This window comes from Pteropus alecto, unplaced genomic scaffold (assembly GCF_000325575.1).
Source record: "Pteropus alecto unplaced genomic scaffold, ASM32557v1 scaffold22, whole genome shotgun sequence".
Classification (NCBI taxonomy): domain Eukaryota; kingdom Metazoa; phylum Chordata; class Mammalia; order Chiroptera; family Pteropodidae; genus Pteropus; species Pteropus alecto.
In genome coordinates this window covers 11,133,777-11,159,493 of record NW_006434839.1, presented here as the reverse complement: position 1 = coordinate 11,159,493, position 25,717 = coordinate 11,133,777, and the positions used below count along the sequence as shown (strand labels likewise).

At 33.5% G+C, this 25,717-nt stretch overlaps 1 protein-coding gene across 2 annotated transcripts in view; it reads right to left on the bottom strand.

Moving 5' to 3' along the window:
• The window catches only part of ZNF800 (zinc finger protein 800), a 41,853-nt gene extending 16,402 nt beyond the window's left edge, over window positions 1-25,451 (bottom strand). The window contains exons 1-5 of one of the 2 annotated variants that reach the window (XM_006910552.3): window positions 25,333-25,451; window positions 20,241-20,336; window positions 12,280-12,423; window positions 8,360-10,052; window positions 5,338-7,129 (exon numbers count right to left, since the gene is read on the bottom strand). In XM_006910552.3, the coding sequence (XP_006910614.1) occupies window position 7,129; window positions 8,360-10,052; window positions 12,280-12,423; window positions 20,241-20,336; window positions 25,333-25,420 (2,022 nt within the window). In that variant the 5' untranslated portion in view covers window positions 25,421-25,451 and the 3' untranslated portion in view covers window positions 5,338-7,128. Of the gene's footprint in view, window positions 1-5,337; window positions 7,130-8,359; window positions 10,053-12,279; window positions 12,424-20,240; window positions 20,337-25,332 lie in introns of those variants that run through there. The other variant, XM_025045905.1, reaches the window with a different exon arrangement.
• Between the last annotated feature and the right edge of the window lie 266 nt (window positions 25,452-25,717).

Sequence of the window (25,717 nt, the reverse complement as noted above, 5' to 3'; positions counted from 1 at the left end):
CAAAGTAAAAGTGTGCTTGTGACAAAAAACACACACACACACACACACACACACACACACACAGCACAATGTTTGTATATGAGTGCATATGCACTCACACACCTGCAATTAGATGACATGGCAAATTGGGTGGTGGCTAGTAATCTAAGCATTTTGGGTCTGTCTTCCATCTTGTAGTATCTGTGGTTTGAAGGTACTGCATTATTTAGCCTTAGTTAACGGTTTTGGAAAGAAGGGCCTTCAAAAAAATATCTTAACCCTTAAAAATTAATAATTCATGTCATCTCAATTGTGTACTTAGAGATTAAAAAGAGATTCAGGACATTTACAGAAAACAAAACCATCTTTTAAAAGTTTCCTCCTCTTGTATGTATATAAATCTGTGTCCAAATTTCATGGCAAATGTGATTTTGTTCTCTTACAATCACAAGAAACAATAGTTGACTAGTCAAGTTGGCCAAAGAAAGGAAAAACTGGAAAATTATGAAAATGTTTTGAAAAAAGTTTTACTTGAGAATATAAATGTTATAAATATATATTTAAAATTCATAATGTTCGGTGTGTTTTTGTCTTTCATAAGAAAGCCCCATTAGCCTATCTTACCTCTTCAAGCCTGCCCACTCAAAAGAAAGGAGAATGATGCTCAGAAAGCCTCAAACATCTACAAATGCCTAGCATGGTAGACTCCAAGAAACTCAAATAAATATCTAATGATCAAAAGGCATAAAAATAATATGGCATTCTCCTACAGAAGCTTATATAAAAACAACCCTAACAACTTATATGTCAAAAATTCAAAGAAACAACATTAAAATCCTTTCCCTAATTTGTTTTCATATAATGCAGTCACTTGTGCACACCATGTCCCTAGTGCTTTGCTAATTTTTCCTAGAAGTATTCCTTGCTTTTTCTTCCCATCTAAAATAAAACCTACCAGTCACAACTACCAAGTACATTGAGGTTCAGGTCTACCAAAACACTGATCTACCCCAAAGAGTCTCAGCTTTTTTTAAAAAACACTTTTGTACAGCTTAGAAAGAAAGTCTGACTAAAAGCTACAGTTCCATTTCTCAGAGCAAATTTATTTTCAGAATAATCCCACAGATAAAGGGGATTAAAAGGCAATATTCAAAACCTGAGTTGTAATAAGAGGTCTATGCACTTAAGGTTCATTTTGGTGTAATAATTTCTCCTCTGAACATAATATCATTACACACTCTTGTATTGAAAGTATTACCAGATTATATAAAGGACACCCAAATACACTGCTTAAGCATTCAAATTGGGTTTTTATTTTGGTTTGGCTATTTTTTCAACCACATCATTCTATTGATTAAATATTACAACATTCTGTGTGCCAGGAATATGCTCCAGATACCCGACACAAGTATTTGAGTATCAGAATCATTACGAAGCCACACAACCCAGGTGGTGGAACCCTAGCACTTCATCTGAATGAAGTTCAGGATATGAAGGTTCATCCAAGACTATGGACAAAGGTTCTCTGCTGTTGCAAATTATACTGGTCCCTAAATATTAAAATTTCAAAAATCATCATCATTTTTGTTAAAAAAGCAAGGTCAAGAACCGTCAGATGTATGGGTAAACCCTCTCATTAGATAATTTAACAGTTCTCGGGCCTCAGCTGAAATCTGGAGTACTGCCACTGTTTTCCATTGGCAAGACTGTTGAAAAGTACCATTTCTTCTTATCTTTTCATGACACATTCACCAAAGAAATTCCTGACTTAGCCTAAATTGTGCTCTCCCAAAGAACCCACTCTCCACAACTGAAGGCTTTCTAATAGTATTGCATATCTAATTTTGTTTTATAGAAATATTTCAGCTGTAAACACTCCATGTCAATATTTGCACATGACCAAAAATAAAATATTTCTGGGATAGGACACAAAATAATGAGAATTTTAAGAGAGATTGGTTACTCTGGGGAGTAACTATAAAAACAAAGCCTAACATACCATGAATGTGCTTACAACTGCCTAATATCTTTTTCAAGATAAATAAATAATGTATGAATAATAAACCAGTAATATCTGATTAGAACTGGTAGCAAATAATAATATAGTTGGTTAGCTTCACTGTCCCAATTAAATTCAAAAGCAGCAGTTAAAATATGTATGTAGCAATAAAAGTTCTCTCTTCTAATGCACACATTTCCATCTAAACTTAGAGCCAATAAAAAAAATTCCACATTTGGATACACTATGAAAATAACTTGTAGTAATCATATATAACATTTATTGTAATGTGGTAGGCACTATTCTGTTTTACATGTATTCTTCATCCTCAGAACCACCTATGAGGTAATATCCCCCTTTTATAGGTGAGATAACTAGGACATAGAATATTTAAGAAACTTGAACAAGGTCACACAGGAAATAACTTGTGAATCCAAAAATTTCACCAACTAATCTAGCTCCAGATCATTACACTAAGCTGCCAATAAAGTAATGCAGTGAATGTGCTTTGCAAACGGTAAAATGTGCAAATATAAGGTATACTGATCAAGGGTACATGCTTTGTACTCATAGACCAGGTGTCAAGTCTCAGTTCTGTAATTTACTAGCTATGTGAACTTGAATAAATCACTAAACTTCTCTAAGCTTCATTTTTCTGTTCTATAAAATGGGGATAATGAAGTAACAGTTCTTACTTCAAAGGGTTGTTGGTGGACCAGGGACACTATGCATGTTAAAGATTAGCAGAGTGCTTGGCATTCAATAAGCGTTCCATGAATGTTTATTATTAGCAGCTAATATTAAGAATTCCCTTTATTATCATAAACTCTAATTTTAGTACAGGTGGCATTTTTCTTAAATAAGTGAAATCTACCAATATTGAGATAATAAGTTTATAAAATTAAGACCCAAAGTCTCAAAGTATATGACAGCAAGGTTTTGAGATGGAAAAAGCTACTTACTTTAATGTCATTATCAAACATTTATTTTAAGTGCCTGGATATACATTAAAATGTGCTAGGCACTAAAAGAGTTATCAAGACATAGTCCCTGACTTCAAAAATACACAATCGAGCAAATTCTGCTGAGTGAACACAAACAGCAAAACCACCAACTGTGGGTGTATTCCCAACCCGATGCATCTATGTTCCCTTCTGTTTGTGCTGTGGGAGTGGTGAATACATGCAGAGGAAGCAGCTTAAAAATAAATAATAAACCCGACAAACAGAATGTAAAGCATTAAGATTCAGGAAGAAACGAGCTGACTTTCTGCCCTCTTACCTTCTCAAAAAAAGTTTTAGCTATCTTGGTACTAATGATTTCTGTTAATTAACCGGAAGAGAAAATAAGAAAGAGCTGGAAGCTAAGAATAGAAATCAGAGGAAAAGGATGCAGAAACAAATTATGAGAGTGAGAAATAAACTTGGAAAATTAGAAAAGCCAAAATAATTGTAGATGAGTTTAAGTGAAACATGTTTTATACTCCATTCTATCATGTGCCTAATAACTTAGAAACCAAATAACTAACAGCACTTCTAAAGAATGCTGATCCTTACGCCTTTTCAATCCTGAGGTTTCCATTAGCTCTTACGGTCAGAGGGAAAGAATAGCATAGAGTACAGAAGGATTTTGTCTAACAGCACAGCCAACATCATGCCACACATATCTTAGAGCTCAGCTTCAGATCAACTATGAGAACCATGGCTAAATCATAATCCTGGTAATCCATAGATTCCATTAGAAGAGTAACTTCTTAAACTCCTAAGGATCTAGAATACTTCCACAGGCCACTGCAGGAAACCTGGAAACCTCATTTATACAGCATTTCTAGCTCATCTTCAGTGGTCATGCTATTTGAAGAGATCTTTTGCAACTTCACAACAGGAAATGATATGCACTTGTGCCTCTCCATCTACATACCTACTTAGGAAACTCTTCTTTCTATACCCAGAAACTCAAGCTTTAGCAAAGCCACAAAACTCCCTGCTACTGCATTAAAGCAAACTGACTAGAACAGCCTATTAACCATAAAGCAATAAAACAAACACGCATTACTAAAAAATGTGAAGGTACTTTTACACACTATAAGCAATGTGTCAACTGAAAACTTAGCTCATATATATAAAACTAGGTTAAAAACTAAGGATGGGTAATTCACACATTCTTTTATATATATATATATGTGTGTGTGTGTGTGTATATATATATATGTGTATATATATACACACACATATATACACATATATATACACACACATATATATATATATATTTTCTCAGAGAAGAAAATTTTCTTTTTTAAAGTAGGGAGTAAAGAAGGGAAAAAAGAGACATGAAGCAATAAAAAAAAAAAAATGGTCACTGTGCACTCAAGGTACATCTGCATGTTGTAATGACTACTGGCCCAGTGTCAGCCATACCTCATCCGGCTCTCACTTACACTATCCAAACTTAGGAAATTGAAGGGCAAGCCATACCTTTTGTTTCTCCTCTTCCACCACACTTAGGAATGGAAGGTATCTTCAGGAAGGATGAGTTGAATTCTATAGGAAAACTCTTAACTGATCAAATAGCAGCAAAGGTGGATATAATCTCTAGCCAGAGATAGGTCTTAATATAAGCAGTTTCCGACAGTCCTTTACTTGCAACTACTCCTCCCGACAATAACAAAAAGTGCTATAAATATTGGTTTATATAGCCTACACGTAGAAAAGTTTCTGGCACAAATTTCCTAGGCCTCTTAAGAGCCTCAAGCCTAAACCTCTGAGATGAGGAAGCTCAAGAATCAAAATTAAAACAAAAAGAATGAAGACCAGAAAGGAATAGAAAGAATAAAGAATTTCCAATCACTTCTTACTTGTTCATTCTACCTTTCTAAACTGGTCCCAGTTTAGCCTCTAACTTCTCTGTCTACATGATCTATTAATTTGGCTATTATGATAAAATATTCCTAATCTTTCTAGGCCTTTCTAATTTAGACCAATCCTGAGATAGTGCTATTTTTCTCTCAATGACTGATATTTTTGACAGTCCTTGAACCCTCAATTCCTCCTTGAATTCTTCTCTGTGGCCCTAGAGTTATGATGGAGAAGACATGTGCACACATGTGAATAAAGTAAGGAAATTCTAGTAATTGGGCTCCCCTCCACCAACATCAGGCTATTTTTCTTTCTTCTCTAAAGTATTTAACAAGTAAAGCAGAGAGGAAAAGGCCGACATACAGATGAGAGGCTGTAGGAAGGGCTAGCTCAAGCTTTTTGGGAATCCTTGTATCTTTTCACTGGTTATAGGTACTTAAGTCTGGAAAGTATCTTTGGAATATGTCTTGTGTGTAGGAATGCAGAAAAGATAACACCTTGCAAAAGTCAAACATACAGGTTTAATAATGTGCAACTAATGAAGATGGTTTATAAATGAAATACCACCTACACATTTAGTTCCCTAAATATATTACACTATTATAATCATTAAAGTTAGAACTGTAAGTACAAGTTTTCCATCTGTGGAAAAGTAAATCTGTTTTTAAATTAAAGAGAAATTATCACTCTAATTCTTAAAAATAAAACTATCAGGATATAATTCAAGTGTAGCTGCTCAGTCACTGAATAAATTTAAATTTGATAATAAAACATTTAAGTTTCAACCAATGCACCTTTGTTCAGCACATTTAGCTGAAATAACTCAGTCTGGTTTATTTCCATCACATATAGTACATTTTTCCAACAAGAGCATGTACATTCAATATAGAACATTTCCAGCAACAATTACAGTCTTTCTAGTTTCCTTTCACAGTATATTTTAGTGCAAAGCACTGGGAAGGTAAATGTTTTTCTAGCTATAAGAGCATTTTATTATGACCTTATGGATCTTCAACATTTTAAAATTTTGTACAAAAAGTATATAGATGGACAGGGTCCCTCCTAAGTACAGGTATGAACCTATGTAAAAACATGGTATATTCTCTGCTGTACCTTTATAATTATAATTTGACAAAAATTACTAAAAAATAAAATATTCCCTAAAAAGTACAAAATATTGATACACAAAAACCTGTCCAAAATTTCATATAGATGTACTTCTGTTTTTCCTAAAATCTTGATTATAAAAAATGGATGAGAATTCATTATTTTCCAAATTTTATAGTAGGAATCAAATATTATCTAAAGTGGTCATTTAAGATTTTACTTGGGAGAAAAGAAATCAGGATTTACACCCCCATCTTCCTTTTTTAGCAATATCTAAAGAAATAAACTAGTATCATAACAAGTGGTTGTGCATGGATTGTCTGTATCCATAAAATATCAGTAAGCTATTTACTACCTTCATATTAACATTAGTAAATGTGTGGTCTTTAAAAAAAATAGAAACTGAAAAATTAAGTTGCATCTATCATTAAAGTGCTTTGTATAAAATTTAAAGAAAAAGAGGGGAATGTTTAATTTTCATAAAGACCTCATATGTTTACAAATGAAAACTGTAATGATCCATGGATGAAAATGAACTGGAACTTTCCTATAGTATATATTTTAGAATAAAACTTTCAAACAAAAATAAGTGCTGGAGAACAAGTTAGAAATAAATGGATGTAAAAAGAATTACAATTATTTAGTAGGCTAAATATGTATAATGCATTGACACTAATCTGTCTTTTAGTCCTAACGCACACTCACTAGGAAATCATCTTTCTGTACAATTCAGATGAAAATTTTTCCAAATAAAGTGGAACTAAACCAAAATCACTAAGATACAAAGTCTTTGTCAATTAAAAATCACCAGTGGTGATATTTTCTTCAGGTTGTTGATCGCTTTAATCAACAAGTTATTTGGAAAAGAAAATTTGCAACTTTTTTTGTAGAATCTGTAGACCAAATGCACAAGGTCAAGGGTGGTTAGCTGATGGACTGTGATGACATTATGTAATGTCACAGCTACATCAAAGTGCTGGAAAAGGCAGTGCCTTTGAAACGAGTGGTTGTTAGATGGTTATTATTTTAGTCAGAAAACAGCAGTTACAGTCGAATATTTATGAAAATGTTTTTCTTTTTTTTTTCCTCATAGTACCATTTGAAGACGTTTAGTGGTTCTAACACCAATTTAAAGTCTTTCCACAAAAATGAACTCCAAACCTTTTCGTACATCACTTGAAGTTATCTGAGGAGAAATGGGAATAAATGAACACTTTTGAGTTTACCAATAAAATCTTGTTTTTAAAATTATACAATAGTAAATGACTTCTAAAGAATGGTTTCATCTCAAGTTTTCCACAAATAAAAAAATGTGTGATAATCAAACCACAACATTTAACCTACTCAGCACTCAAACTATACTGCTTTAGAACCTGAATCCAAAACTAATTTAATACTAATATATTAAATTAAATGCCTTAACACAAGGGACACAGGTACTGCAGGTAAACTTTAAAAATATGTAGAGACTTGCAAAAACAAGTATAGGGAGTCTACTCCTTATTTTAAATTGCATTTTACACATCAACATTTGTTCCAAACCTTCTTAAAAAGTAGTATTTTTTCTTTCTTCCCAATAGGGATTTTACTCTTTTTGCAACACACAACCACACAAAAAAACAAAAACAAAAAAACCCAAAAATCCCTATTTAATAATATTAACTATGCTGAAATGATCACCAAAAAGTTTATCTAAACAAAAAGGGAAAAATAAGAAATCTGGGACCTAAGTAATCACTTTTTCCATAGATCAAAACTAAAAACAGTAACTGACACATACTCCCAAAGAGAAGGGAAAAAAAAATTCCAAACTTTTATCAAGTTTTCCCCTTTGCCTCAAAGCACTATGTTAAACGTAAATAATAAATGCTAATAGTTCTAAATTCAATTGGGTTTTTTTTTTCTGAGTGCAGCACTTTATTTAGCCGTCACAGATTAATTTTTACAATAATTACAGTGCCTCAAAAGACTTTTTTCCTATAATTATCGCCATCGCAAATTCATTCTAATATATTTAACTTTCCTACAATGCATTAATTAGTAGACTAAGTCACTGAATCAAATTAAACCTGTGCAAAGTTAGTTAAACAGAAGTCTTCTATTGTAAACATAAGCCAATATAAATGTGTATTTTACAACATTGAGAGGAAAGCACTGACCCTGTGTCATCTACCTATAACTATATTGCATTGTCCTGCGGAAGATCTGAAGTTAACTTTTGTTCCCAAGCCACTGGAATAAAGAAAGGTCACTGAAGAGGTAAATGCAATATGCACATTACTCTTGCAGTTCCCACTGCCATAAGATATATGGAAGCAAACATGTGTTAAAATGGAACCAGCTATAAATTATGGTCAAATGATTTTTTTTTAGTTCGATGGGGGGAAAAAAGCAAAACTCTGTAACTGTTCCTCACCAGACAAGAGCCTTAGATCTTGTACTTCGGCCTTTGGTTTTGTTTCCTTCAGGTGAATTGGAAGCATTTGCCTTATGAGTTTTCTTATGATGTTCAAGATAAGTCTTTTTAGCAAATGCCTTTCCACATTTATTGCATCTGTGAAGAGAAAAGTTTTTTGTGACTTTTACTTCAATACCAACGTCAGCAACTTCATACTTTTTACTAGGAGAGTTAGAAGTGCCATCATGTTTTGAATCGCTATGTTTTGTTTCATCCCTCGAAGGGCCTCTTTTTGCCACTTTATTTAGAACAAAATCAATGGGTTTTTTTATAGCTCTGATCTCCAAACTGGCTGTTATTTTCCCAAGATAGCGGGATGACTTTTTATGAACCACAGTTATATGCCGTATCACATCCCGCTTCCGACGAGTTTCGTAAGTGCAAAGAGGACACTTGTAGAATTTAACATAAATGTTATTCCCATCTGTGTGCAACTCAATGTGTTTAGTCAAGTTCTGTTTGGAAGTAAACTGACGTTTACAAAGTTTACAGTAAAGTTGCTTAAAGTCAAAGCCAGCTGAAAGTTTTGGTTTCCTGGTTTTTTGCTGGCCACCTGCAGCAGACGGACTAGTTGATTTAGGGCTTTCAGAGTCTTGTTTAACTTTATTTTTCTGTGCTGCCGGTGTGTTCTTTTTTTCATTTGAATGATTTGTTCCCTTTAATTCATTCTGTGGAGAATGGGTAATGGAAGGGGGTGAAGATTCTACAGAATCTGCTGGTTCAACTTTAACTTTTATTTCTGAACTGTTGGCAGTATTATTAGGGCCTTTCTCTCTTTTAGAGTTTGTTCCAGAAAGAGTTATCTTGTGGACAATTTGCATATGTCTTTTAAGCATTATTTGTGAACTATATTTCCTCTTGCAAAGGAGGCATTTGCATGCAGTTAAATTGTATTCAGCCTTTGAAGACGACTTTTGTTTTCGAGTCTTAAAAGATTTTTTAGGAGAAACAGAATCCAGGAACAAAGGTTGCCCAGGCTTTGTTGCTATATCAGGAGTAATTGAATCCCTCCTCAGTCCTCTATGAACTTCATCAAAATGCCTCCTTACATTCGCTTTTGTAGCAAATGATTTACAACATACTGGGCAACTTCTACTTAATGGAACTAGAACATTCTTACTGCGTCCTTTAGAGGATTGGTTTGGATTCTTTCGTGTTTCAATGTACTTTTTTAGTTCTTCCATCTTTTTCTTATGTACTTTTCGAATATGACGACGAACACCTCGTCTGGAATTGAATTCTTTTCTACAAAGACAACATATCAACTGGTGACCAAAATCAGAGTTGTCAGAAGTTTCCAAGTCAGCCTGCGATTCCTGAGGTTGTTCGTCAGATGTAGGTGCAACTTCATCTGCAATAATCTCAACAGGAGGGGGCTCTACAGTTTCCACCTCTGTATCTGTAACTGGTACTGTTTTAGACTGTTCAGTGCTAGTTTCCTGCATTTGAACTTCGGTTTGTTCAGGAGTACTGCTTGACTCTGTGACTTCAGTAGGATTATCAGTCCTTGAAATATATTGAAACACTGCATTTTGATTAGTTTCTATGGGTTCTAGCTTAATAATGTATTCTCGCTTGTCCACACTTGGATATATGGCTTCTAGGAGATCGCTTATGGCTTGGCTTTGTTTGTCGTTTACATCAGGAAGGTCTGTTAAGGAAAAACACAACATTTTAATCTGAAATAATTGGCCTGCTCTAGCCCCTTAATATTTTTTAATGTATTATGAACACCTATCTTAAAATGTATGTTTCTAGTTAATGTTTATTTTTATAACAGCATTAACTCTTTTCAGTATTTTATGAAGATAAAAACCAGTATTAAACTAAAATTTGCTTCATTTTAAAACCTCATCATGGTACACAAATGTTATGGGATATATGCAACTGAAGAGATACTTCTACTTCTAAGTGCCATTAATATAAAATATATAAGCACATGCATGGATGTCCAAATGATAAAATATTTCATATTTTTAGTCTAAAATTTTTAGACTACCAAAGGCAAATCAAAGTTCTCATAACCCAAAGATGGAGAAAACATCATGAAAAATGGTACTATATATAAATATAATTTTTTTTTAGAAAACGATAGCATTCCTATTAACCAAATGCATAATAAATCACCTAGTCTAACTGTATGGAGACATATTAATAGACATGAAGAAGAAAATCTGTATGAAAATATATAAACGTGAATGACTTGACATATAAGTATTTGCTAGACTCAGTCTTACTACCTGTCTCCTTAACATGACATAATTCTATTAAAATAAATGATTAAAAACTATAGATTTATGCTAAAAATAGAGCAGTTTTATTTACTTGTGCAGTTAATTATATCCTCTATAGGCAACTAAATATTCCCATTGTAACACAGTTGTCTAACATTGGTTATGTCTCCATGTATAACTAAATTCTAACTACAAATATAGCATCAAATCTGTTACCTATTTAGACATCAAGAAATAATTCATTATAGCTCATCTACTCATCTTTTTTAAAATGGATAAAGTAGTGTCTATAAAATAACATTTCACAAAAGTATTTGTAGAATGACTATTGCCAAGAGTACACAATAATCCGGCAAATCCATTTATCTATTTCCCTCTATAAGTCAACTTCATACTAAAAAATAACAAAGAATACCAGAAAATTCACATTTTCTTTAATTAAACAGTTAGATTTAATAAAATGCCTTTAATTTTATAGAATGCCTTTTCATCTATATCTCAATGATAAAAAGTATAGTAGATCTAACAGCAGCAGAAAACTGCCAAACACATAGGAAATTTTCGTTTCATCTGTCCTATAACATGCTTTAAATCAGCTTCACGCTAACAATTAATTAAAGCAGTACTTATATTTGAAGTTTGCACTTCATTACAATACCAAAAAGGTTAAGTTAAAAAATGTACAAAATCCATAATGCAACTATAGTATGAAACTGGCAAAATAAGTTCTATATTTTTTAAGCCCACAAAGAGTTAAATCCCTGAACAAGAAATAATGAAAGTAAGCTATCATTAAAATATTTTAGGGAGTTTACAATAGTTCGTTAAAGCAAGAAAATAACACCATTATGTATAATGCTAACTTAAACATATAGGGGCAATACACTTAATTCAACAAACATCTGGTTCCACAAAGGCTAATTTATTAGCCTACTATCTACCCTCCTCTATTTCAGATCTTAAGTTAGCACATAATACAATCTAATTTCTGATAAAATGACTGATATAAATTTCACTGAGAAGGAAACTGATCAAACTACTTCAGATCTCAAGTTAGCTCATAACACATTCTAATTTCTGATAAAATGACTGATCTAAATAAATTTCACTAAGAACAAAACTGAACTTCAAATGAAGACCCAGAAACATCAGAAAGATTAATAAATATTTTTAATGTTCTTCATCATTCCCAAGAAATCAATTCATTTACTCATTCTTTGCTCTATTCCCAACAATCTCATTTACTTAAAGGAATCTAAGTAAATAATCAATCATATCTGGTAACAAGCTATTAAAGAAGAGGAAAAATATCAATACCCCCTCAAGCATTAATATTTTAACTTACAATAATCATGAATGTAAACTATATGATCCATATTAACATTCGAAAACTATATTCAATATTTTAATACAAATAAATATACTCACAAATCTGACCTCATATATCTTTAGGAAAATCCAAGTGAAAACCACAAATAAGTACCTACTTAAGGAACAGTATAACATTGAGTCAAATATTTAATTTTATTCTCTATCATTAAATTATCCATAACTAGACATCCATAATTTAACACAAACATATAGTTGTAGTATAAGAATATTTAATTGTAAAATGCATTAACTGAATGCATTAATAAAACTTACTGTCATCCATCTGGAGACTTGGTGGGCAGTAGAATTTTTTATGAGTAATTAGATTTGGCAATCCTCTAAAGAGACTGCGGCATAATTTACATTCAAAAATAGTGTCCACATCTTTCAATAAAATGTGCTTAAGTTGTTTAGTTCCTAGGGGAAAAAAAATTAAAAAAATTTAACACAAAAGGTAATTTTAATATATACTTTTAAACTGGGCAACCACAGTTGACAAACCAAAAGTGCAATTTTACTCTTTAAAAACAAAATACAGACACTGCCAATTTCTACTACAGTGTATTTAGCTAAGTTCTAAGCAAAAATCCCACTATCATCTGGATATTAATATAGCTAAAACTGGTACTCTTTTTCCTAATTCAATAGCCAGTCAATTCTTGGGATATGCAAACAGTGGTTCCAACACCTGTTTGAGCACTATAATGACCTGAGAATATAGATGTATGTGATCCACCCCTAGAGACTGATTCTATAGATTTGGAATAGGACAGAAGAATTAAACGTCCCCATCCCCTCCCATTCTCTGCCAAAGTTTTCAGCTGGTTCTCCCAACTCTCTTCTGCAATAAGAAGTGAACATGGAGTTTTGTAACACATTTTCCCCAATTCCTTAAAGAAGGTCAAAATTGTGTCACAGGACTGTCTGTGACTTTTCTTTTTAAACTCAGCTCAAATTACTTCAGGTTCTGGGCCAATATAAGGCTATGGCCATTTAGTGTAATAGTAGAGAATCTTTGTCTATAATTTTGAATTTTGCTTAGGCCTACTGACACCACTATAAATTTAGTCAAAACCTTTATCCTTCAAAAACTTACTCAAATTGCAATTAATTAAATATTGGCATAGTTACGAGTTTAAAGCCACTAGATAATAAACTCCAAAGAGGACAAGACCAAGTCTATATTATTTATAACTACAAAGTGTTTAGCTCTAATAATGCTCAATAAATATTCGTTGAAAAAATGCCAGTGATCTAGGGAATCTAAGCATTGTGACAAAAGATCAAAAGACAGAGAAAAAATAAATGGCAACAGCATCTGATCTTTAAATTAAAACATCCACCAGGAATAAAACACAAATGGAAGATCTTTTGGCGCTACTTCCTACAGGTCTTTGCCACAGGTAAACTGACAAAATTGATCTGCAATGCTTTACTAATTAAGGAGCCTTCAGCTTCCTCAAATACAAACAAATGATAACAATACTACATTAAGTTAAAGAAAAAAAAAGTGTCCTGAAAATATTTTTAAGACTATCTAGGTGCAAAGTGTTCTGTCATTCAACAAGCATTTGACTATTAAGCTCTGGGACTACTGAGTAAACACAATCTTAGTAGTAGAATTAATACTGGAGGGTCCATAAGAGTTAAATATTTCTGATTCGATCTTCTACGATCTGTTTACATTTAATTTTTGCATTAATCAGCATTTTGTATTTTATCACCATTCTGAATACAGGCCAGCCCTCAAAATTCTATTGCAAATGATTACCAGGTTTTCAGAACTTCACCAAGTCTTTAAAGATTCCAATTCTGATAGCTGTGTGACCTTAAAGAGTTGTATAATCTTTGCACTTCGGTTTATCCATCTTGTAAAATGAACAAACCAAACCTATGTTGGAGAATTATGAAAGAAAATATGAACCTAAGTCCCCCAAAATTAAATTATACATCTAGGTTTCCACTGGGAAAAAAATATGTATAATGAAATAATTTCCACCATTTCCCAAATCCAAGTCAATGCTTACCATATTACCACTAAATAAGAAAATAAAATTTAAAAAGATTCAGAAGATAGCTTGGGTATTACTCTTTATGTAAAAGTAAATTCACATAAATATGTACACACATGTTATTTGTGTAGTTCGTTTCATATTACAAAATATACTGGCAATAAACTGCTCATATATTTATAGTTCATGGTTAACCTCACAAGTGATTGACAAACTGTAAGAGGTAGACTCATGGTAAAAATACTTAGATAAACCTCTAACTTATCTACTTAAAGTTCTCAGGAAGTATAGCTGAGTATATTACCAGTAGGAAGAAAACAGGAAATTTCTGCACACTTTAATTCTAAATTAAAAGACATGCAAGACCTACACTAAAGATTCAATTCTGCCTTAAAGATAGTCAAAAAGAACTGAAGAGGGACACAAAAATAATCTGAACTAGGTTAACTTAAAAATTCATCTGAAGAATTAAGTAATAAGTACAACATGAAGTTATACATAAAAAACAAGTTACTTGTAAAAATATAAGACCACATCCCTAAATCAGATATATTACTTTGTCTTACCAGGTTCTCTCAATCAATCATAAAAAATATATATATACACATATATCAATTTCTTATATGTATTCCTAGTTATAGAGTTATAGAGTTAGAACTTCTATAGAGTTATAGAGTTAATTATATTCAGTAGAAAATGCCCAATAAGCATCCAGAAAAAACAAAAGTATTTGATTCTAACCCTGACTGATCAATTTTATTTATCAATCACAAATGCTACCCATCCCCATCCCCACCTACACACATACTCACATACAAGCACAGCTGTGTTGATCCAGGCACAACAAAACAAATGTCTTTCAGATCTATGGATTCACCACTCTCTATTTCTCTCTCTCTTTTCAGGCCTTCGCCTGTTTTCTTTATTTTTTTTTTTCCTCAATGTTTATAACATTCTCCCATTTCCCTAGTCTGGCTCACTTGTAGTAATCCTTCAGATCCCAGGTTAGATGTCACTTCTTCCAGGAAGCCTTCTCTGACCCAGCCTGTTTTTTTGGTTAAGAATTCTTCCCCTATATTCCCAGAGCACCCTATACATCTATACTATTTTATCCTACTATCTTGTAATTACTTTTCTGTGTCCCCATTGAACTGAAAGCTCTAAAAGGATAGAGAAGATATCTTTAAATGTTCACCTCTATATTCCCAGCCCTCAGGACCATGCCTGATTGACATTCTTTAAATGACATACTGAAGAGCTATCTCTATGTTTTAAGAAAATCTTCTCTATAAATAAAATTTTTTTCTAGTCTATGTAAAGTTGACTGGGAAGTCAAAAAAAAGTACCTAAAAGATCTTCTATTATACATTTTACAAATGAGAAAAATAAGGTGTCTTCTATTCCATAAATACAGACAATGAAAGTTTTTCCCTCAGTTACTTTCAGTGGCCATTTAAGGTTTTGTTGTTTTTCCTATCGGGACATAATAAATTTATTCTAATCAGCTACTCTTTTCTGATTGTTTTGCTCACTAATAATCAGACAGCTTCTGTCAATAGCTAAAACTTTCGGTCACCTGAGACAACAGACATGGTCATCTACACAGCAACATCAAGTTCTTCCACAGCTCTCAATCTTGAGAGAGAGCCATGCTGCCTTACTCCTAATTATTCCTTTTCCTCTCTCTTTCTTACCTTAAATATCACCACATACTGCTTAAATAGACCACCAATCAGTATTTATCAAAAAACCAGCCCTCCAAAGGGTAAGGTTTCTGATACCTAGAAATTAATTTGTGAATATTTCAGATTCGCACACATAATAGATGCTCAATAAAAATTAGTTAAACCTCAAGGGTTTATCTTGTGCTATTCCTTAATGCCAAATACACTGTATGCACTGAAAATGTTTTAAAGACTTTTTCAATAGGAATCACTATTCAATTTTATATTAGGTTGGATGGCTGTCACTCTACATGACATATTATTAATTCTAACTCTTTTGCACTAGACAAAGATAAGCTTTCAATTTTTTTTCTTAATAGACTGATATGCTGGTCAATGACAATTTTAGGTTGTGGCAGTAATCATTTTTAAATGGTATACTGTTTTCTTTATTGTTGACTCACACATGAGCTATTTTCTTTAGGATGACTGTTTAACTATATTATCATCTCAACATTGCAAGCAAATCTATAATTCCTGTCAAACCTCCTGAGTTCCACGACAAGTATGAAAGAAATTTCTAACTGATCATCCCTTCACATAAGTACTTAAAGCTAAAAGAAGCAAAACTTAAGAAAATTAAAATTATCTTAAAACCACCACCTGCAAGGATTGGTGAAAAAAATTACTTGGTTCATTATGGAACACTGCCACATAACTACGATAAATTTACAAGTAGAATAAAACTTTATTGTCTACTTGTTGAATCTTTTAGTTAAGTTTAGCAAATATTTATTGAACACCTGTTAAATACCAGGTACAATGTTATTCACTGGAGACACAGAAGTGAAGAGTATGACCTGTGCCCCTGAGAAATTCCCAGACTAATATAAATGGCTGCTCTCCTGGAAGTATAGCCCCAAATGGCATGCTTTGAAGATCAATTTAAGAACAACAAATCAAACAAACAAATCTATATTTTTCTTATTCGCCTGAAAAATATCTAGTCCAATTTTAAATTTCCTACAATTGCTATATAACAATCCCTCCAAAAATCTATCATATAGTAATATGGCACTCTCTTATGTATCTCTGATAAATCATAATTCCATCCTAGGCTTCTGCTTACAGAGTCAGAACTGAGGCGTCACCACCCAGTCACAGATTACACTAACTGATATTAATGTTTTTTTAAGCAGTAAAAACAAACAAGCAAAAACAAAAAACTTCTTCTAAGAAGTTAAATGACCAAACCTAAATTTAGGAAGATGATGATGACAGCAATCACCACACAAAGCTAATTCTCATTTTCACTACAATTTATTCCTCCCTAAAAATAAAAAGATGCTGTTCCTTGTACATAGTAGTAGTATATTCTACAGGTAGAATCTTTTTTCTATAATATTATATATTCTCTTTTTACAATATTATGTATTTTAAGAATTCAAGAAAAAGTTGTTACTTCATATTCAAGACCAATTTTAAATACCGGACAAAATGATTATTATCTCTCTCTTCCCATTTTTCTGTTTTTACCCTTATGGAAATCCACAGCTCCTCTGCTTCTACCAAAGTGTAAGTACCCCTTTTTTTGTTATTTAAATTTTTGTTTCAGTTTGGGGAGAAAGGTCAGAAAGGAAGGAAGCTAAAATAAAAGTGTAACTAGACAGGAGGGAAATTTGAAGACACCGAGTCACAGATGTGATCCTAGAAGGACTAACACAGCTAAGGCAAGGCTCCGGCATAGGGCAGGGCACAGAGTCAGGGATTCAGAACAATGGCATGTCTCAAGTCACCCAACCACCAGGGATTTCAGAGCACAAAATCTGTAGGTAGGTGCAAAATAGGCAGTTTTCTAAAAAAAACAAAACATCTACCTACCAACAAATGTCAAACAACAGTGGAATATACTATTAATGAAGCAAAGACACATAGCAGTAGGCAGTCAGCTACCATTTGTATTAGGAAGAAAATGAGGGATATGTACTCATATATATATGGAAGGTCTGTGGAAGAAGACACAAACCACATAGCAGTAAACTTATTTTTGTATTCCTCTTTGTACTTCTTTATTTTTTAAAAACTACACATATCACTTATTCCAAAAAAGAAAAATCTATTCAAATTAATTTACAGGTCAAGCAGACAGAAATAGAGATATCAGAGGTGAAAAAGTTTGTAATTTAAAGCCAAGAAAACAGACCAGAACAAAAGCTGAAGTGTGAGGCAAAGAGAATAGGTCAAAACCTGTCAAGCAGTCGGTACTACACACATGGGGCCGGTGGACCTAAAAAAATGAGTCAACTCCTTCCTCAGCTTTTTATGAACTTTCAGCTTGGGTAGGAATTAATACCAGGTCATAGACAGCCCAGTGTAGGCAGAAGGTAAGTCACTTAAACAGAGATGATACAGTAGCTGAAGACAACCTTCTAAGCTTGAAGATAAAGGTAGATATCCTAACACATTACTATTGTCCAACCTGACTTAGCCTCTGCAGGTTAACAAGAGCAAAAAAGCATGGACGTTAGAGTTCTACCTTCAAATATCTGTCAGATAACACAACCAGGATAGTTCTTTAAATGCAATGAGTGTGACCAAGCTATAATGGAAAGAGCCTAGCAGAGTTGAGATATTGAAGGGAGGCTTGGGACTAGAGTGGGACTGGGTAGAACTTAAGAGTCTCAGAGTGGGAAGGGATCGCAGTCCCTAAGTCATGCAGCCCCAAATCTCCATTCTGTCCTCCAAAGTTTTCAGTTAGCCCCAGCTTGAATACCTCAATGCTAAAGAGCCACCTTAGCAGACTCTAGATTATCCAGCTAACTCTGAAGGCAAATTTGCTGGGGACATTTAAAAAATATATACTACCCATATCACAGTCTCTTTTCTTTAGCTTAGATAATAAATGGCAAACGCAAAAGAATAGATATGATCACAGTACAATAAAGAAACAAATAATTTCATTTTTAAATATTCATCTTTCAAAGTTAAAAAAAAATACAGATGTTGAGTATAGAACCTTGTTGAAATGGTATTTTTTATAAGGCAAACATTTCTGAATGAACCAATTCTAACTTCTTAAACAACACTACAATAAACTGAAGCAGTAGAAAATAACCTTAATTACAAATTATAAATTTTTAAAAAGCAAGGAATATTACTAAATGTGAAAAAGTTATTACCTTCATGTCCGTGATGTGAGAAAGAAAAAGAAATTTTATCTCTACACTAAAAGTACCTAACAGAAACTCTTACTACAAGCAGAAACTAACCATTCTTCTACTATGCCATACATTTACATACAATCTCTAATAACTAAAATTTTAATTGTATTTACCATAGAAGAATCTGGCCTATCAGTTATTTCTGTTAACGAAAGGCAAGTATAAAAATTTAAAAACCACCACCATCCTAAAATAGGTTATGCCACCAACCAACATGAGCCTAGGCATATGGCGTACACTAAATACTTACTGAATTAAATAATACATAAAAGCAATGTCATGAGGACTATAGATGAAAAGTATAAGAAATGGATCTTAGTCAGAAAAAAACTATTTTAGATTCAGGAACAATTTATTTCTTAGAATCCTAAAATAAACCAAATAAATGCTATTTCCATTTACGTTCAAAAACAAGCACCTCAAAAATTTCTCGATACAAAACATGGTTGCATGTAAGTTATCTTTTCCTTTGAATCTCAGAAATTTTTCATTAATAAGAGTAAGCTTTAAAAGAGTAACAAAAGATATTCTAATCCTTTAAGTGCCCATCAGTTAGATGTCCATCAGTCATGTGTGTTTGCTTGTTCTTATTTGGCTCAATAGCCTGCAATGTCAGAGAAGCCAAATCTACAAGGAGTGGACAAGTGGATCATAAGAATCGCAGCACCGTAAGATCTTACTGATAACACAGGAATGCTAACAGTTCTCAATCATTCATATGTAGTAAGCAATACCTATTTCAAAGCACTGAATTGCAACTGTACAAATACACTTATTATATATCTAATTATAATAATCTAATGAAAAAAAACTAAACAAATGTATCTGAAGATATTGGGGCTGGAATAAGTCTTTTTTCTATCTTGTGCTCTATTAAAGATATTGAAACTCCAGAAACTTCAGGGTTAGGCAGAGAGTGAGACACAGAGATAATAAAGTAATTAATCCAGAACAAGTAACATCTCCAACTCTCTGCATAAATAATGTACTCTGCCAAAGTGTATAAAGAGCCAGTATAATTTACTACTGACTTTAAGTTTATAAAAAACATGCCAAAAAGTAACAAGAACTCTTTAAGAGGAAGAGGCACTTTATCAGCAAATATACCACATAATGTTTCTTCAAACCATACTAAGTTTATTTTTAAATATATAGTACTGAAAAAGAATCTCTAGATTAAGTCAATATTAATCACTTTTTAAAAATTATGACATTAAAAATATTCTATTAAAAAACCAATGTATACATTTTAATTCTCTTAAATTATTTCTAAAGATTTCTAGGTAGTTTTTAGCTACTATTTGAAGATTGAAAAATACATCCTAAAACATTCATACCTGATCGAAAGCACTCAATTATTTGTTGAATACCAGATTTGGATGTCTGTAGTGGTTGCTGTAACAAAGGAGCATCTCCGGGTTCCAGGATATAAACTACATGGAAGACAAATACCCACCCCAATCCCCACAAAAAAGGGTTATTTAAATCATTTACTCTTGAAGTAAAACAATGTTTTGCTACAATCATGTAAATAACAAGCACACCTGTATACATTTCACCATCATCTTTGTAAGGCAAAATGAATAATGGGGAAAAATAAAAAGTTTCCTCAATTCAAGGCTAAAATAAGGCTACTTAAGGCAAGATAATGTTTAAATGCAAAGATCTGCTGAATATGTATTATTCAGTACATATCTGTCATGTTTGCCTTTTTGTTTTCCTTTAAGAGGAACCACTATATTTAACCAAAATTCTAGGACGATGATGGCCTAGCCGCATCTCATAAACCATTCCAAAACCCTCTGGACAATCTAGTACAGCTTTCTGGGCAATTATGAAAGCAAAACTCAAAAACCACTGCCTAAGGAAAGAACTGGTCCAGTGCGCAATGACAGATGTACAAGAATGTTCACTACAGCACTGTAAATAACTGAAAAAATTTTCAAACAACTTAAAAGTCTCCCAAAAGGACTCAGACTAAATAAGCTATGAAATATCCATATAACAGAATCTCTGATAGCTGTCAGAAAGCATGAGCTAGAGCTACATGTGCTGACAACAAAGGATGTCAATAATGATTGTTAAGCAACAAAAACAGGTTATAGAATATGATTTCATTTATGTTAATATATATTAGTATATTTCAATAAATACAGAAAGAAATTTCATGTATATTTCTATACATGTATAAATGCTAATATAAACACAAAAAGTCTAATGGGATACCAACAAAACTTAAAAAATGTTCTGTCAGGGTGGGTTTACACAGGCAATTTGCACTCTCTGCCTCACAATTCATAAGTACTTCAGAGCCAGGGCCTTTAGAAGTGTGCATTTTTATAAGTAAAAATATTTGTTTTAAATAAAAATCTTTATTTTCATATACAGAAGTCTAGATCATCCCTGCTTTCCAAAATTCTCAGATTGGCAAAATAAGTATGCAATAAATTAAATTACAGGTAGCTGAAAAAGAAAACTGAGTTTCCCATTGGACATCAAATAAGGTAACTGAAAAGGAAAACTGAGTTTTCCATCGGATATCAAATAAAGATAGTCATGGAGAAAAACCAGCCACTTCAATTACCTCTTGTTTCAATACGTTATAATGTTCCACTCAACTATTACCATCTTAACCCAGGCCCACCTGCTCAGGGTGAGGAGATAAGGAGGGTTACCTTCAGTAATGTGTGCTGCTGCTGCTTCACAGCCCGGCTTGGAAAGCACTTAGCTTTCCAAAAGGGGACTAAAGCCTGCTGTGCTAAGTATACAGACTCAGCCTTACATTCTCTTTTGGACTCCAAGACCTGTGCTCAGTATACACATATGGGAGGACTATATCTCAGAACCAAGTCATTTCATTAAGCAAAATTTTCCTAATTTTAAGAGATATTTTAGGAATATTTTAAATAAATTCAGAACATACAAGCACAACTCATTTTGAAAACGTCTGACATTGACACTAACTGCAGTGATTAAGACTCCAGACTTGGACTGACTGCATTAAAATTCTTTTTCTGCCAACTAGGGAAAATTAAAATCTATGATCTTGTCTCATCTCCAAAATGGGGATAATAAAAGTACCTAAATCATAGGATTGTATAAGGATTAAATTAGCTAATGCAGGTAAACTGGTTAAAACAGAGCCTGGGATATAGTAAGTGCTCAATAAATGTTCTATCACCATCACCATCATAATCACCATCACTACCACAACCCCCACCGACATGCGCAAAAGCAACTGCTTTCCTGACACTAAAAACTGAAATCTTTTCAAAAACCGAAAGCAGAATTCAATCCCTTACAGATACAATAGCATAAGTTTGTAAATAGATTGATGCTATCATTTATTTGGATTAGATGGATCTCTTTCCACTACAAAAGAGAGGGTGGAAATTATACAATTGAAAAGAGTTAAAAGCTTCAAGGTCTGGCTCTGTACGTAACAAGAATTCTAGAAAGGGAGAATGAAAAAACGATAGTGAATAAAAGAGGGATAAAGGAAAAAATGAAAACTTCTCCCTAGAGCCTCCTTCCTTATTTAGGTCTACACTGCAGAAAACTTTCTATAATACACCAACTTCTACTACCACATTATAAAGCTATAGCTTTGTAATCTGATTATAAAGCTAGAGCTAAATTTTGTTACCTATCACCTTCAAAGACTGCTACCACCAGATACATAGATATCCTGAGATACCATTCAAAACAACCCCAGGGTTAGCTTAGTTATGCACAGACACATCCACTACATTTAAGAAGCTAGTCTTTCTTCATTTGAAAACATACTCTCAACACTAAAAAACTTTATGTATTAATATTTTACAAAATTTCTTCTTACATATCCTATCATCCCTCCCGATATCAGATTACATGACTAGTTAGGGGAAAACAAAACAAAACAATAGCATCTACCTCTAACCAAAAAACCCAAACCCTCAGAAGTTAATATCTTTCTTTATGTCCTTCCAAGAACACAATTCTTGAATAAAATACTTACTCTTGTAAGTCTCTCTCCTACCTTAAAACAAGATCTTTAAAAGATCTTCCTACTTACAATGTCTGGGATTTGCTTACAAATAATAAGGGGTTGGGAAGAAGGGAATTATGGGGAGGGGAGAATAGAGATGAAAACAAATTGTCTATGTATTGATAACTGATGGGAGTTGTGTCAAGTTTACATCAGGTTCCTCATGCCATTCTCCTTACTTCTGACTATTTGAAAACTTCTATAACAAAAAACATTCTTCAAACATAACTAAGATGTTTTACATACACTGACAGGTTTATAATACCACCTTTCACTACAAATTGACCATCCGAGCAAAGTCTCAAGAACACACTGCTCTCATCCAAGGAACTCACCTACTATTCAGAATCCAAACCAGGACAGACCTCTCAGGAGAGCCCATTAAAAGAATTTCCCAAACATCATGTCATATTCTTCTATTGTAATACATTCCTCTCTATACTGAAAACATCCTCCCACTCAGCACCGACCTTCCTTTGAAATGACAATTAACTACCCCATAAGTTAACAAACTTCTAGCTTTCCACTGAACAAAATGCTTACAAAGTGTTTAATTCTAGCTAAGAACACAAAGAAACACTACTTTTGATCTGACAGTATGAAAAATAAACTGCATGAAAAGTTTATGGTAAAAGAAAGTTGAAATTAAAATTATTGCTACTTATCTGATTTCTTGTTAATGGGGGTGAAAAAAGAATCAAAAAAAGTTCCAATACATATTAAAAAGTTCAACTCTAGAAAACATCTTTAAAAAGACATTAAAGTCTCTAGAAAACTTTAATTACCAGAATACACTGAGTAAGGTATGGTCACTTTATGTCTATTTGTTTATGTCTCTCTTCCCACTCAAAAGTTCTATGAGGGAATGACCTTCTGTTTTGTTCACCACTTATATCCCCATTGCCCTGGACAGTGCCTAGCACCTAACAGGTATACAACAATAATTTGTCAAAAAAATGAATGAATAAACTTCTTCCTAAATGAGTTCATTAATTAATTCAACCTAAATCACTTTAAGTGTTGTCAGAAAAAAATTGGAATAAAAGGTCAACAGAACATAAGTATAAAAGGCATACACAGCCTTCTACTTCAAAACTAGCAAACTCCAATCAACATTAGGTAAAACAAGTGATATATCTTCACTTGAATTACACAAAATATGCAGGGTAAAAGGGTGCTGAAAGTTAGACAAGTAAGGGGGCAGCTAAACAGAAAGTGGAATCCTGGGATTACCTGTTTTATTAGCAGATGTGAGTTATTACTAATTTTCAGCAAATCAGTGGGGCTAGGGTCATAGTACAAACCTTATTCTAATGTGTACCAAAGTTTTCTGAAAATGGAAGTTCTTCCCCTATACCATCTCCAGTTTTTCCCATTAAGCGAAAGAGCACTCTACTTAAAATAAACTCTACTGTGATAAAACTTAGTACAATAAGTATACACAGAGGTACACTACTACCTGCAGTTAAAAATACCCCAAACAAAAGCAAGCAAAAGTATAAAGATCTGATAACTTTTAGGTCAAAAATAATGATAAATATCTGCCTTTAACTGGAAGGAAAAAAACTAAATCTATATTTGGCTTAATGGCAGTATGTATTCAATGATTCTCTTTTAAGTTGCACCTGTTTGCAACAAAGCACATCAAATTTCTATGAAAAACTATCAATGGTTTACATACCACACTTATCAAAGTCTCTTCACATTCCTCATGAGACTTCAAAAAGCAATTTTTTCATTTCATAAATTCAACTTTAAAAAGCTCCATTGAATAAAATGTGCTTAAAATACATATTCCATCTAATCGAAAGTATCTGTTTGTTCTTGTTTTGTTGTTGTTGTTGTTTTGCCATACAGTACATTCTGTCCGAGAAATTTTTTTAAAAGTTGCACTGGGCAAAACCTGTTTCTCCCAACAAGTTGAGTTCAACAAACCGGTTTTTAGCCCAAACTAAACTTATTTTTAGGCTTTAAAATGCTATTCTCTGATAAAAATGAATAAGAGACTTGAGTTTTTCCAAGTTTAAATGAAACAACTTTCATGAAGGTAAATGGTAATATTCTACTACCTATTTTTTCCTTTTTCTTCGGCTTTAAACATTTTCAGAGCATAGGGGTACACTACTAACTGCAGGCTGCCTCGAAAGAGGGAAAAGGGATTGAGTGATTAATCTTGTGGAAAAGATTTAAGGTGACACTTGCAGTACTTTTTTTAAGTGATCAGGCAGGGCAGACCTCTTTATTTGTACAAGCATTTAACTTCATAACTGGTTTGATGCTAGGTAAATTATAGCCTGCTTACTTAGGAATGACTTCTTGGGCAGGAGGAAAAGAAAACTAAAAGGAAACAGAAGGCAGACTGGCTCTGATCGAGGGCAAAGTAACTGAAGACAGGGGTATACCTGGTTCACAGCATCCGTGATGATGGTGGTCAGTCTGACAGTATTTGTCCCTTAAAGGCATTTTCAGTGGGCGCGACCTACTTTCCATTCACTGTAAGAAGCTCTTCATTGCGGCTTGGCTGTTGAAAGAAGCACAAACCCGTCACGCACCCTGAACTTCCTGGGGGGGCTCTGGATCATTTTCCAGATATGTCCCCTTTACCCGCCCTCCGCTGTCCCTCCACCGGCCTGCACCTTTTTCTGGAACCGAAAAACAGTAAAACGCACGAAGGCTTCTCCAGCCCAGACACCCGCACAGGTTCATCGCCCTACCCGGAAACGCAGCCTTGGGCGCGCAGCGCAGGACGAGGGCCTGGGCCGGCTGCGCAGGCGACGGCCGCCTGGC